The sequence below is a fragment of the Bison bison genome, unplaced genomic scaffold (assembly GCF_000754665.1).
Source record: "Bison bison bison isolate TAMUID 2011002044 unplaced genomic scaffold, Bison_UMD1.0 scf7180017864518, whole genome shotgun sequence".
In the NCBI taxonomy this organism is placed as follows: domain Eukaryota; kingdom Metazoa; phylum Chordata; class Mammalia; order Artiodactyla; family Bovidae; genus Bison; species Bison bison.
This window is the reverse complement of record NW_011495071.1, coordinates 9,626,907-9,642,442: the sequence shown is the minus strand read 5'-3', so window position 1 is coordinate 9,642,442 and position 15,536 is coordinate 9,626,907. Positions and strand designations below refer to the sequence as shown.

General features: G+C 47.0%; 1 protein-coding gene across 2 annotated transcripts in view; it reads right to left on the bottom strand.

Annotated features, from left to right (window-relative positions):
• Positions 1-15,536, bottom strand: part of POU2F3 (POU class 2 homeobox 3) — an 87,801-nt gene that overhangs the window by 43,801 nt on the left and 28,464 nt on the right. For both annotated transcript variants that reach the window (XM_010830473.1, XM_010830475.1), the window contains exon 3: positions 10,476-10,510. In XM_010830473.1, coding sequence (XP_010828775.1) covers positions 10,476-10,510 — 35 coding nt within the window. The remainder of the gene's footprint in view (positions 1-10,475; positions 10,511-15,536) is intronic.

Below are 15,536 nucleotides of genomic sequence, written 5' to 3'. Positions count from 1 at the left end.
GGCTCAGGCGCTGTGGCCTTGTTCAATTCCCTACCCCATTAAGCCAACAGTTTGACACAGTGCATATGATCAAGTAAACACTGAATAAAGGTAAGTGGAATAAGCCCTGGCTCTGCCACTTAAGTGAAGTCACTTTACCATTTTAAGCCGAAGTTTCCCTTGTTCATTGAGAATAATGATGCTTGTTTAATAGCTGTTGTGAGAGTCAAACTGTTGGCTTAATGGGGTAGGGAATTGAACAAGGCCACAGCGCCTGAGCCCTGAGCCCGGCCTCCGAAGCCACTCTCGGGCTAGACTAGGAGAGGGAAGTTTGAGGTGGAAAAGTTTATTTTCTGTCGCAGCAGTGATTCTAGGAGAATCTTCTGGGTACTAGAGTTGCCTCGACAGCCCTCCGACTGGGGGCACAGAGAAGCCAGGTCCCACCCCCTGCCCTGTGGGCACACACACAGGCAAACAGTCGTCTCCTCCCTGCACCCTTCTCACGCACAGGCCGGGGAGGCACTCCTCCTCTCGGGGCAGGGGAACCCTCTGGGTGGGAACCCTGCTTCACCCCACGCCTTCCCTGGCAGCCTTCCCCGAGCCTGCAGATAGCATCTCTGTCATGCAGGCTGGCAAGCCCTGGCCGCGAGAGGTCTGCGGTCTGAGCACGAGGGCTGGGGACCTGTGGAAAAGTACCCTGCAGACTACAGGCGGGGGGCTCTGTGCAACGTTAGGGCTCGTTGCTTCGCAGGATCTCTCTGTCTCAAAAACAGCCTGCCACAGGGTAGGGTCAGACAGGCCTGCTGCACATCTGAGCTCCACCCTGGATAAATTACTTAACCGCTCTGAGTTATAGTTACCCCAGCTGTATAATGGGAATAATCACGCTTACCTCACCTGGCTGTCGTAAGGATTAAGTAATATCAAATAAGATAGAACTTTAGGTAAAGTGCCTGGCACATTCCATCATTCACGGTTTGAATCCAGGAAAGTCTCTTGACCTTTCTGGACTCCGTTTTCTCATCTGTAAATTGGGAATTCTAAAAGCTATCCCTCTGGGTTGCTGTGAGGTTCCAATGAGATACTGCTTATGGAAGGCATGGCCTACTGCCTTTCAGCTCAGGATGGTATTAATTTCTTATGCCATTTGAGCCAAATCCAGCTTCTTTTTCAAGACTCCTGCTCCAAAAAGACTCCTACATGAGAGGGGGACAAACTGGCCCTTCCTTACCAGAATGTAGACCTATCAAAGGCAACTCATTCAAACCTCCAAAGAAAGCCCTCTTTTGGATCCCCGCAGAATTGGGGAGAAGGTCTGATGCTTTCCTTCTCCTCTTGTGTCCTCTCTGCTCTCCACCCCACACATGAGTGGAGAGGAATGTTCGGTCTCCCACTCCCCATCTAGAGGCACCCGTGGGCTTGTGCCATTGCTGCAGCCGGAACGAGCTGGCCCCACACCCAGTGCCCTAGAGGGGCTTCGTGGTGGTGGTGGCGGCTCTAAGGTCAACCAGGGTGTCCCAGGACCAGCCTCTTGAGAACCCTGGCTGCTCCTGTTCCTACCTGCTCCTCACAGTCCTATTCTAAATAAGGCTCAATCCATCTAAATACTGAGGCTGCTGCCCAGGCCACGAACAGGAGACCATTGACATCTGAGCCTCAGGCCAAACAGCAGAGCATGATTGGCAAAGGACAAATTCCCACCTCTCCAAAAGCGAAGACACTCATCAGTTGCTTCCCATCCAAGCTAGGGTTGGATAGGGGGAAGCTTAGATGGAAAGATCGTGCATCTCAGAAAAAAATTTCCTTCTAGTAGCACTGGCAGCCCATCTAAACTGGTGCAAGTTTGGCAGAGCAGCCACCCAGGGAGAGAAGGGGAAGAGAAAATTATGGGTTCTCATTCATCAGAAATAATAGCAGCTAATGTTTATTGGTCAATGACTGTATGTCAGAGCCTATTCTGTGTCTTAACTGTAATTAACCCTTACAACATGCCTGGAAAGGAGGCCTGATGACTATTCTCATCTTCAGGTGAGGACAGTGAAACATGGGGAGGTTGACCAATACAGACAATTGGCTCAACTACATGGGACCACCTCCTCCCAGACAAGAAGGGCCGTGGAGCAGAAGAAGCATGCAGTCTGGAGTTTGGCTGGTCTAGCCTTAAATTCCGTACTTCTGGATAAAGTGATGTTGGGAAAATTCCTTAACCTTTCAGCGCCTCAGTTTTCTAATCTGTGGAATTGGAATGATCCCAAAGACCTCACAGGAGTGTTCTAAGTAATAAAAGGAACAATAAAAACGAAGCACATTGCACTCAGCACCTGTGCACAGGCAGGATTTATTATCATTTAATAATAATAAATATTTACTACTAATAAATATTTCTACTGTTACCTTATCTTGACTATGACGGGGGAATCACTTTGGAGAAAGGAGTCCTTCTGTCTCACCAACCATCTCCTGCCGCAGAATTCTGCCCTCCGTCTACCTTGTGACTCCACAGGCCCAGCTTAGTCCCTGTTCAGGCTGCACTGCTTTACATACCCGTTGTTCTGACATTTTAAGGTACTTTTCAGACCTGTCTCCCTGTGGAATAGCAAGCGAGTTCTCTGAGGGCAGGTTTGTGTGTGTTACTTGGGGTACATTTTCCCAGTGCTGGGGAGCCTCCATATTTCACTGTCTTGCCTTTCTGTGTGGAAGGATCATAGCCACAGAAACACCGTGCCCTCCACCCCCTGTGGAAGGGCTGTGTCCCGGGTGAGCCTAAGTCAGCAGCTGTCCTCGCCGTGGGGCGGGGCGGGGGTTGAGGGGCAGCGGTGAGAGCAAAGCTAAAGGTCATTCTCTGATATCTGTGTGGTGGTTTTTCTGTCTTAATAACTAGGAGGTTCTGTTTGCATTTACCAAGCAGAGGACAGACATTCTAGACATCCTGTGATGCAGAAGACGGTAATAGCCAAGAAACACTTGTTTGTGTTCTGTACAACTTGTATTTGGCTTTCAAATACCCATCAGTCACTTGCGTCAGTAAATAGCCTGCCTATAATCACACGAGCCTAGAACCCAATTCCAGAGTTTTTATTTTTCCGTTTGACTGCTCCATGCAGCAGGTGGCATCTTAGTTTCCCAATCAGGGATCGAACCCAACCAGTGATTGAACCCACGTCCCCTGCATTGGAAGATTGGAAGTGTGGGTCTTAACCCCTGGACTGTTAGGGAAGTCCCCAATTCCAGTTTTTAGGCAGGCACACTGTACTTTTTGCACACTTTAAATATGCATTACCTTTTTCTGGGATGCCATTTTCTGCATAAATTGAAGAAAGATTATATTTTACTTTGTTTGGAAGTTTATCAAGAGTTTGCTTAACATTTTGGAAAATCATGGCTTTTGAGCTGCCAGCATAGCATACCAATATCAGTCTGTACTTGTGTCTGTCCCATTCATATAAACATCATATTATCTCATCAAACCTTCCGGGGGAGTCTTCACGAGGATTTACTTGCTGAAATATATATTATTTACTTTTTTTTCATTCTCCTTTGAATCATTATCCAAATTAGAGTATCCTACTGATTTTTAGGTATGTTTTCTATAAGTTTCATTCTAGCATATTAAGGGGGTTTTATAGCACCCTGTTACAAGGGATATTGGATCTGATAAGGCTGAGAAGCACAGGTTTAGAATGAAATGGATATGCGTGACTTGGTCCCTTCTGGGACCTGCCTGTTGGCTAGGAGGGTACTTTAAAGTCTGTTCTCCACCAACTCTATGTGTGCTGGGTGGATATATTTAGTTCTGGAGCAAGGTCTTTGAAAGTCCATTATGGCAACACATCAGAACCATGTCCCCCAACCAGTTAATTGAAAATAAGTTCTGGCCTATTGTTTAAGTGCAATCCTTTTAAATAAATTGTACCTTTATAAAGGATATTACCTAAAAGTAATACTGTATTGTTGTGCTTCTTCTCTTGTTTGACAAAGAAATAAGAGAGATGTATTGATGTTCACTATATATATTTTGTCCATCTAAGCTCTCTGATAGAATTTACCACTATCTTTGTCATTACTCTGTCTTTATAATTTTGTTGTTAAATGATTTTTATAGCAATGTTTCCTAGGGTAAAACTTTCACTTTCTTTGGGCAATAAAAGCACACTGAGTTAAAAACAAACAATCATGTCTTCCTTGCAGCTCTATCTGTCTGACTCCTGCATCTGTGTTTTTCAATTGCTTTGGTACCTGGGCGGGGGAAAAAGAGGGATGTCATAGGTCAACATACTAAAACCCAACCTTACTGCTTAGGGTTGAGCAAAATGTAGTTGGCTGGCTCCTCAATCTCTTCCCTTAGTCTGCCCATCCACCATCAACAATCCTGCATCCACCTGGAAGTACAGGACCAGAAGCTGGATTCTGCCGCAGACGGAAACAAGCCTCAGAGGATTAAGACTTTCACAATCCTAACTCTCATCCTCCGAGGTCTTTCACAAGGAGGTCTCAGAGTCTCCCTCCAGCTTATTGGGCCCCCTATCCCTAGCTCTATCCCTAGTGCTATCCCTATGCTCTAGCTCTTTCTGAGACTCCCTGAATCAGCCCACTGGCATTAGTATAATGCAGGGCACCCCCCCTCTCTCCCTTCTCTCCCCCTGCATCTTCCACTGTGTTTTCTTCCCACCAACTGGGAGCTCTTGTGGGCAGGGACCTCGTTCTACCCTTCTCTGACTCCTCCTCACTACCCAGCTAGGCACAGGTTTGTGGGACTAAATGGTCAAACGTGGTCAATTAATTCCCTCCCTCACCCTCTGGTGCTTAGCTACAGTGGGGCCAGCCCTCCTTGGGTGCCCCAGAGAAGACTCACTATGTCTTCACTGCAGACCTTGAAGCCCCAGCTTGAGAGCCTGGTCCTGCCTCCATCATGGAAAGTGAAAGTGAAGTCGCTCGGTCGTGTCTGACTCTTTGCAAACCCATGGACAATAACCCAGCAGGCTCCTCTGTCCATGGGATTTTCCAGGCAAGAGTACTGGAGTGCATTGCCATTTCCTTCTCCAGGGGATCTTCCCGACCCAACAATCGAACCCAGGTCTCCCACATTGCAGACAGACGCTTTACCGTCTGAGCAACCAGGGAAGCCCAATTACTACTCAAGTGGCTTAGTGAAAGTGAAAGACACTCAGTCATGTCCAACTCTGCAACTCCATGGAGTATACAGTCCATGGAATTCTCTAAGCCAGAATACTGGAGTGGGTAGCCTTTCCCTTCTCCAGGGGATCTTCCTAACCCAGGGATCGAACCCAGGTCTCCCACATTGCAGGTGAATTCTTTACCAGCTGAGCCAGAAAGGAAGTGCCTCCTGTTGTAGGAGCAGGTGAGTTGAGAATACTGCCAGGCCTGGGGCTGAGACAGAACCCCAGGTAGCTGGCTGTCAGCTTTGGGGGCAAGATGCTCAGAGACAAAGATACCTGCCAACCTGCTTCAGACTCTCTTCTGGCTTCAGAGAGCTTTTGTGAAGTCTTCTGGCCAGACAGCGTTCCACAGCACAGGTGGAGACGCCATGCTGATAGTTCTGATGGACAACCATGGCCCTGGATTGATGAGGGACCCAGAAGCCATCAGCACAGAGCAGCGCCAGGCTGCCCAGGGGTGCCTGTGTCACTGTGGGCTCTCCAAGCCCTGTGAGTCAATAATACTTCCTAAAGTTCTTCTGAAGTTAGCTGCAGGTCCAAAGAGCAGGAAGTGGAAGTGGAGAAACTCCGGGACTGGAAGGCTGTCCCTTGGGCTCCTGAACTCACTGGCAGGGTGCTTAGCCCTTCCCCCCACCCCCCTCTTCTAGGCTAAATCTTCCATCCATGTTCTCCTTCTTCTGTCTCCTCTACTGCATCTCCCATCTCTCCCCAGGCCCACAGCCCCCCAAAGCCTCCCTCATCCCCCCAAAACTTCTCTTCACACTGTCTCCATCTTTGGCCAACATCTCCATCTCTTCATCATCCCACTCCTTGGAAGGGAATTCTGTAGTCCTCATCTCCATCATGTCCTAACCCCTCGTCCCCTCCCCTGCACCCCATAGCAACCTGGCATCTGTTCTCATCACGATGCCATGATGAGACCAGCACCATTCACCTCACTGCCAGACCATGGCCACTTCCCAGCTGGGGCTGTACAACATCTCTGTGCACTCTGATGCTATCTGTTGTCCCCACCTTTGTGAAAATCTTTCCTTTGTGGGTGTGGTTCTCCATCCATCCCTTTCACCACTCCTTCTTAGTCTCATCTATGGGTACCTGTTCATCAGCCTGTCCCTGACATGTTCCTTCTCTCCAGGTCTTCTCTGGATTCTCATCCCAGTCTGCACCACCTCCCAAGGTGACCTCACTCCTTCCCATTGCTAGGATTAACACCATTCAATGGAGACTCCTCAGTATGCATCCTGACCTGTCTGCTCGCTCTAGACCTGAGTTTCTCATCATGTATTGAGCACCTATAGACCATTATCTGCCTTTCTTCCTCCTCCTATCATCTGAACAAACTGACTGGACCTCCAATCCTCTTGATCTCTGATCGCAGCCCCACTAATGTTTAGCATCGAAGCCAGAAACACAAGAATTGTGCCAGACCTTTCCCCTTCCTTTGCTGTCCATCTCCAATTTGTTGCCCAAATCCTCCTGATTGTATACCAGAAATCTCTCCCAAGTTGGACTCTATTTTGCCCTGGGTTGGGAAGATCCTCTGGAGAAGGCAATGACAACCCACTCCAGTACTCTTGCCTGGAAAATCCCATGGGTGGAGGAGCCTGGTAGGCTGTAGTCCATGGGGTCGCTTAGAGTCAGACACGACTGAGCGACTTCCCTTTCACTTTTCACTTTCATGCATTGGAGAAGGAAATGGCAACCCACTCCAGTGTTCTTGCCTGGAGAATCCAAGGGACGGGGGAGCCTCTTGGGCTTCCGTCTATGGGGTCGCACAGAGTCGGACACGACTGAGGCGACTTAGCAGCAGCAGCATACAGTATATATATATTCTAGACATTGTCAAAGAGGTACACTAATGTACACACACTCACAACAGTCCTGTGAGACAGGTACCAGTATTCTCCCCAGAGAAATATAGAAGTTGAAGAATTTGTACAAGGTCACAATGCCAAGCAGTGCAAAGCCCAGGACTCTAATGCAGGCCATCTGGCTCTTTGTCTGTGTGCTTAATCCCACTCCTTGGCACTGCCCACTTCCTCCTGCTTCAGCAGCATCCCGCTGGCCGCTCTCACATCAGTCCGTTCATCCTTCCTCCCTCCTCACCCATACCCACTTCTGATGCTCTTCCATTAAGTGAAACTAGTTTTGTTTGAAAAAGCCTAGTGGCTTCCCTCCTGTCCATGGGATAGATCCAGACTTCTTTGCTGGGCATTCAAAGCTCTACACAGTCTGTCCAGCCTCATCTCCCACCGTCACACCCCATGCTGACCTTCGCATAGTTCCCTTTTACGTGGTGAGGCTCTACTTTCACAGCAACAAGAATATTCTTGTTGCTCCTCTCTGCCAGTCAAATCCCATACTCTTCCCTTGTCACCCGCTTCGGACACCATCTCTATGGTGACGTCCTTGTGCAGTATCTCAGAGCTCAGCGCTCTTCTGTCTTAACAGAATTGCCTACAGAGTTCGTTGGCAATTTATCATCTTACAAATGACACCCTCTATCTAACCCTTAGGAATGATTAAGTATTCAAAGAATGAATGGTTAGCCCCAGATCTAGCCTGCTGGGTCCTTCTGTCTCTGCCCCTTAAATTTCAGAAAAATGCTTTTCTCTGGATGACACGAGATCATAAAGGCTGGAAAGATTTCATGTGACATTTTCTCTTCACTCTCTACAGCTCAGGGTAAAGAAATGGACACTCTTTTCCCTGTTTCTCTTCAAAGAAAAACATGAAAGGAATGTGGAAGCATAACCAAACAGAATATGGCATGAGAAAATTGATGGGACCATAACATACAGACTGCAGGGGCTTTGGCGACCATGTTATGCAAACATCTTTCTTTTATTCATGAGGACATTGAGGCCCAGAAAGGAGAGGATTGTGTACGGTGCAAGAGCACTGGCCCTCAGGACCTCGGACTCCCCGTCCAGGGATCTGGCCTTGTCCTGTCGCCTTCCAGCTCTGAATTAATCTTTCCGAGGGACTTAAGGGTGGCCCTGCTTCTGGGTCAGCTCACTATTATCTCCCAAACAGGCTCAGGCTGCTTTTCTGGGATCAGGAAGTTAACAGGCTCAGCACGAAACTTCCTGATGAGTAAACATCCCTTGTTCATGCAACCTCAAGATGGCGGGCAGTGTACCCAGAGCCTGGCTGCAATTACCCATGGCACCAACTGGCTTGGGGTCTTCCAACCGTAGCTTCACCAAAGGCGGCGGCTTAGCCTTTGCTTTCCCGTGTCCGCCAACCCTTCTCGGTATCAGACACAAAGACGACTCCTACACAACACTGTTTCTTCCCCTCCCAGCTCCCTCCACCTCCCACTTCCTCCAGGTTAGTCATGGTGAGGTCACACTCAGCTGCTGGCTCCCAGGCCTCTCCCTAAGGACGGTGTGCATTTTCAGGGAGAGGGGAATTGAGGGACTGGGGAGGAGGGTGCTGCAAGGCATCATGGGAAAAATGAGCTTAGGAGTCAAGGAGATGTGGGTTCAAGTCCTGGCTCTGCCAGTTAACCAATGTGCATGACCTTTGGCAAATTACTTAACCTCTCAAACCCTTCCCCAAATCAGGTGGGGCTGCCTGGGAAGCGATTTCCTTACCAAGTAAGGTGAGAATAGTGAGGATCAAATGAGACGAAGTGCCAGAAGCTCCTTGCCTACTGCCTGAGTGTCTGCAAATGTTGGTTTACTTCCCTCGTCATGAAGCTCGAGGGTATCACTATCAATTTAGGGACCTGAGAAATTCTAGTGCCCACCTGCAGGTCCACAGGTGAGCTGGTGTGAATGTGAGGGTGTGGGTGCTGGTATCTGATGGCATCTGAAAGGCAGAATGAGAAGGAGCCAGGTGGATTCTTAGGGAGGGTGTGGATGTGTGTGTTTGTGCACAGAGGTGAATGCCAGTCTAAGTGTGTAAAGGAGCGTGACCAGCAGAGCCTCTCTTACTCCAAAATTCCCACCCCTCTAAAGAAAAGGTCTCTTGTGGGACTTTTCTGGTGGTCCAGTGGTTAAGAATCCATGTTGCAATGCAGGGGATGCAGGTTCGAATTGTGGTCAGGGAACTAAGATCCCACACGCCATGGAACAGCTAACCCTCATGCTACAACTACTGAGCCCACACACTCTGGAGCCTGCGTAACACAAATAGAGAAGCCTGTGCACCGAAAGAAAAAAAAAAAGGAAAAAATCTCTTGTGTTTGTTCTTGTCTTTAATGAGAAATGCAGAAACCCTTCCCAGGGAAGGGTGGGATTGCCCTCCTTTCTGCCCTGATGAGGCTTATCCAAGAGAAGCAAACTCCAGTGAGGTCCTCCCCTGACAGAAACCCGGAAACTTTCTCCCAACTGGTGAGGAAACCTTATCCCTACAGAAGTTCAAAGGATCAGGGGCCTCTCGGTAGGCTGCTGGGACCAGAGGGGCTGCCCCCACCCTTGACCTAAGTGCAAGGTTTTCCCCAGCTTCAAACAGATCACACAGGCAGCCAAACCCACCAGGCCTGTGGAGCGGGCCACCTCCAGGCTGGGCTAGTGCCGCCGTCTTGGTGTGGATGGGCTACTCCCTGCGCATCTCATCCAAGGGACTGTGAGACGCCCTCATCCAAGGGCCACGAAGCTCAGAAAGAACAGGCAACGGGCCACACCCCAACCACGGAGGGCTCCTTCAGGGTCACAGAATCCTCAGGCATATCCTCCATCCTCCTGCCCTGGAAACACACCTGGCCAAACTATCCCTTAGTTGAGAATCTGTCTCATCTTTTTTTTTTTTTTTTTTAATAAATACTTATTTATCTGGCTGAGCTGGGGCTTAGCTGGGGCTTAGCTGGGGCACATAGGATCCTAGTTGAAGATCTGTAGTTGCAGCATGTGGGATCTAGTTCCTTGACCAGGGATAGAACCTGGGACTCCTGCATTGGGTACTCAGAGTCCTAGGCACTGGATCTTAGGCACCAGGGAAGTCCTTGTCTTATTTTTAAAGACCTTGAGAGAGAAGCTTATTCCACAGCCTCCTTCCTTTGGTAGCTCTTCCAGTGTTTGATAAAGCTCATTGGCTGCAAGTCCTTCCTCGTAGTTTACCTAGATGTGTCTTTAACTGAAGCCCACCCTTTTGTCTTCTTCCCAGGTGGCTTAGTGGTAAAGAATTTGCCTGCCAATTCAGCAGATAGGGGTTGCAAAAGCTCTTGAAATACCCCTACCAATCCTGAGAGTGATGAATCTACAAATAAACACCCTTGAACACTTCCCTTAATCTTCTTTGTGTCCCCACACTTGACATAGTATGAATGCCCCTAAAATTTATAGAATAAATTTTTCTTCTGAATGTCCTTACCTGCCTGTTGAAATCTAAGCCATTTCGATCATTTCCTGAAAAAGATAAAAAAAAAAAAAAAAGAAAATATTAATAGCTAGCAAGATTGGAAGAGACTGAAAGTTAAAGGGAAATAGGATGTCAGGATGAGCTTCTCTTTATTTTGAAAAAGTACACTTGCCCGCCCTGTGGCCAGACTCTTCCTGTTTATTCTGTTTCCTGGGACAGTCTTTGAAAAATTTTTCTTCAAGAAGGGAGTAACCAGACAAGGAAAGGGGAGACTGACTTGTCCAAGGTCATCTAGAATCTAACTGGGATTAGAACTTGCCATACCAGAATGCTTCTGCCAGATGTCCTCAGACAGAAGTTCTGACACAGGCTTTCTGGAAAAGCAAGGGATGACCAGCCATGGATCCTAAAGGAACTGCCCGAAGGCAAGAAGTCCCTCCACTATCCCAGCCCTCCAGGGTTGATGGGATCTAAATCATGTCAGGTAAATGACTGTCACCCCTGTTTCTACCACCTGTCCCCCAACTTTCATTCTTTGTTTTATTCATCTTTTTCCCTTTATAGTAAATGTTCGGTTGAAAAATTAAAGGTATGCTTAATAGAAAAAAATTTTTGATATAGAAAAAGTAGCAGAAAAAATCAATTTGCGAAGAGCTACAATGACTATTTTTGTATATTTCATGACCTTTTTATGCTTGCTTTTCCTAATTGATATATACCACTCTGTACAGATTTTTACTCTGCTTTTTCTAGTGAGCATCATAAGTCTTTCTCCTACACCATTAAGACACATCATAAATCTTTCTCCTATGCTTGCAAAGATAATTTTTAATGGCTACATAATATTCCATTTATGGACATACCAAAATCTGCTTAAACATATACCTATTATTAGAAAAATGCTTCCATTCTTTGCTAAAATTAAGTTTCCTACTCATATACCTCCTCAGGGCAGGAGCTGCCAAACAATCTTCCTTTGAGCCCCATGGATAACTGGCTCTATAATGGCAAGAAAATGATATTAAATGCCATACACCCAGAGCCTAGCACTGGGCTTAGTACATAACAGGAGTTCAAATTATATTGGTTGGGACTTCCCTGGTCATCCAGTGGTTAAGAATCTGCCTTACCAAGCAGGCGATGTGGGTTCAATCCCTGGTCAGGGATCGCACATGCATGGGATAACTAAGCCTGAGCCACAATAAAGATTCTACATATAGCCAATAATACATAAATAAAATTTAAAAATTTTTTTAAATATTATATTAGTTGAATGAATGAATAAATGAACATGTGAATGAATTCAGACCTTTCAATTAGAAAATTCTTCTGCTTTCTCTCTACATAAAGTGAATTGAGTACAATTGTGAACTCTGTCCTCATCAACAGATTTGCCACAAATGCAGAGGGTTCACATCTGGCTTTGGCTTGGTCAGCCCGAGGAAAAAAGGAAACCTGAACACAATGACATTATGTAATAATGTATATTCAGGTTTATCACATTCTGGTAATCCTCCACATATTTGAAACTTTTTCATTATTATTATATTTGTCATGGTGATCTGTGATCAACAATCTTTGATGTTGCAGGAGATCCAACCAGTCCATTCTGAAGGAGATCAGCCCTGGGATTTCTTTGGAAGGAATGATGCTAAAGCTGAAACTCCAGTACTTTGGCCACCTGATGCGAAGAGTTGACTCATTGGAAAAGTCTCTGATGCTGGGAGGGATTGGGGGCAGGAGGAGAAGGGGACGACAGAGGATGAGATGGCTGGATGGCATCACTGACTCGATGGACGTGAGTCTGAGTGAACTCCGGGAGTTGGTGATGGAGAGGGAGGCCTGGCGTGCTGCGATTCATGGGGTCGCAAAGAGTCGGACACGACTGAGAGACTGATCTGATCTGATCTGATTATACTTGACTCACTGAAGGCTCAGACGATGGTTATCACTTTGTACCAACACAGTTATTTTTAATTAAAAAAAAATTCTGCTTTCCATTGGTTCCTCAATAGCTTTGGAATGAAGTCCAAATTTCTTAGTGTGATAAATAATTCCCCGTATGATCTGGTTTCTGCCTACCTTCCCTGCTCTGTCTTCCGCTCTCATGATCTCGCCTTCCTCCCTCCCAGATACCCTGTGCTCCAGTCACATGGAAAGATCCACACGTCCAAACATGTCACACCCCTCCCGTTTCCAGGCCTCCATGCACTGTTCCCTTTTACAAAGTTGGTCCCCCTCCCCTCTCTACCAGCCCTATGGCACATGTCATGGAACTCCTTTTCTTGTCTGCATGTCTCTCTCTCCCTCTGGTCTATGAATTCCTTGAAAACCAGAAGGATGACACCCCTTTTGTCCTCAAAGACCACTGTAGTTCCTAACATTGGTCAGAGGCTCAAGAAGCACCTGATAGATGAATGAATGGGGTCCAAAAGAATCCTCTGGAGCTTTAACTGAAGCCTCCTTCCCTCTGCTCTGCTCTAAATGATAGATAAGCTTGGCCCTTGCCTGCCTGATAGGTTGTGAAGCATCCCCGAGAGCAGCTGGGCTGGCAAGATGACAGTAGAGGTTAAGGGCTATGGGATTCCGAGAAAGAGGAAATAGGTGAGACAGGAAGTCATCTTTGAATAGCAGTCCAATTTTGAGTTTAATTAAGCTAATCTGAGAGGGGAGCTAAGATGGGAAGGGCCCAAGGACTGAAAATAGTGTGTGCAGAGGCTAGACTTAAAGATAAAATTGCTTTCGTATTAAAAAAAATATATTCTTTCATGACACTGTAAATGTAGCCTTGTAAGGGGGTAATTTTAAAATGTGAACAAATTCATTCATTCCACAAAATACACTCTATATACCAAGCACTGTTCTAGGCACTTGAAATATCATGCTGGAAAACCAGATGAAGTCCCTGGCCACACAGAGCTTCTTTTCTAGTTGAAGAGACAAAGAAGGAATAAGAAAACAAATACACAATTTCATTTAGAAAGAGTTACTATGGAAAGCAGTAGTAATGGTCAGGAGAAGAGTGTCAGAGGCTGTTCATGATCAGGGTGGTCTGGGAAGATCATTCTAGACAGAGGGATTGAGGGCTGTGTGAGGCAAGAACAGGCTTGCCTGTTGAGGAACAGTGATGAGACCAGTAGGGCTGGAGAGCAGGGGATGGGTGTGGCCCAGGGCAAGATGACGTGGCTCTGGAAGGCAGGTCATGCCGAAGACTTTGGCTTTCATGCCAAGGACGCTGGGAAGTGATCAGAGGGTTTTGAGCAGAGGAGTTACATGAACTGACTTCAGTGCTTAAACCTGCGGTGATCAGGGACTTCCCTGGTGGTCCAGTAATTAAGACTCTATGCTCCAACTGCAGTGGGCATGGGTTCCATCCCTGGTTGGGGAAGATCCTGTATGTCATGTGGCATGGCCAAAAATAAATAAACCTGTGGTAATCAGCTGTAGGGATAAGCAAGGGGGAAGGGAGGCCATGCAGTGGGTCAGGTGAGAGAGGGCACTGCACAGGACACAAGGGCAGCCGTGGAGGTGGTTAGAAGGACTTGGGTTTTGAATTGATACCCAGCACAACCAGATATTTCAAAAATACATTTAGTTTTGGCTGCGCTGGGATGTTGCTGTGCACAGGCTCTCTCTAGCTGTGGCGAGCTGAGGCTATGCTAGTGGTGGTACGTGGACTTTTCACTACGGCGGCTTCTCTTGCTGTGGAGCACAGGCTCTGGCTGTGGCACGTGGGCTCAGGAGTTGTGGCCCACGGGCTTAGTTGCTCTGGGGCAGATTCTAAACCACTGGATCGCCAGGAAAGTCCTGCCACATATTTTAGAGTCAATGCTTTGTGTGTCTGTTTTCCTCATGAAATTGTGAGCTCCTAGAGGCCAGGGTTATTTCTTCTTACTCATTTTTGTACTCTGAGAGCCTTTAACAGCATTTAACGCATAGTAGGAGCTGAATGAATGCATGTTTAACTGATACAAATAACTCAGAAACTGCAACTGAAATGGATCTTCTATTCAGATCTAAGAAATCACGGGTCCCTCCACCTGCAGAAATCTGAACACATTCTATTATACAAGCTCTTGGAAGATGGCAGTCACTTGTAGGAAAAAACAAAGCAGGACAGACGCCCAGAAGGACCACTGCATTATTTTAGAGTTGGAAGGATACCGAAGTCCAGCCTCAGAGGGAAGCACCTTGTGGTGGTCACACAGCCTCAGAGACTCTGATTTCAGACTAAAGCTTAGATCTCTCAACTCCTACACTCATTCAGTTTTCCCAATAAACTCACTGTGCCCAGAGTCCAACACAGAGGGAATCAAGTATTGGGCTATAATCAATAGTTTAGGAAGTAAGCAGGATAGATGCTGATCAAATTTGGAGGTGATTTAAAGCAGGAAGCAAAATTAATTCAGAAAGCTGGATGATGTAATCAGGATTAGAAAATATTTTGGTTGATTCTAATAGAACTGTGGTGTTGGAGAAGACTCTTGAGAGTCCCTTGGACTGCAAGGAGATCCAACCAGTCCATTCTGAAGGAGATCAGTCCTGGGATTTCTTTGGAAGGAATGATGCTAAAGCTGAAACTCCAGTACTTTGGCCACCTGATGCGAAGAGTTGACTCATTGGAAAAGACTCTGATGCTGGGAGGGATTGGGGGCAGGAGGAGAAGGGGACGACAGAGGATGAGATGGCTGGGGGGGATCACTGACTCGATGGACGTGAGTCTCAGTGAACTCCGGGAGTTGGTGATGGACAGGGAGGCCTGGCGTGCTGCAATTCTTGGGGTCGCAAAGAGTCGGACATGACTGAGCGACTGATCTGATCTGATCTGATCTGAATAGAACTGGACATGAAACAACAGACCAGTTCCAAATAGGAAAAGGAGTACGTCAAGGCTGTATATTGTCACCCTGCTTATTTAAATAATATGCAGAGTACATCATGAGAAACGCTGGGCTGGAAGAAGAACAGGCTGGAATCAAGATTGCCAGGAGACATATCAATAACCTCAGATATGCAGATGACACCACCCTTATGGCAGAAAGTGAAGAGGAACTAAACAGCCTCTTGATGAAA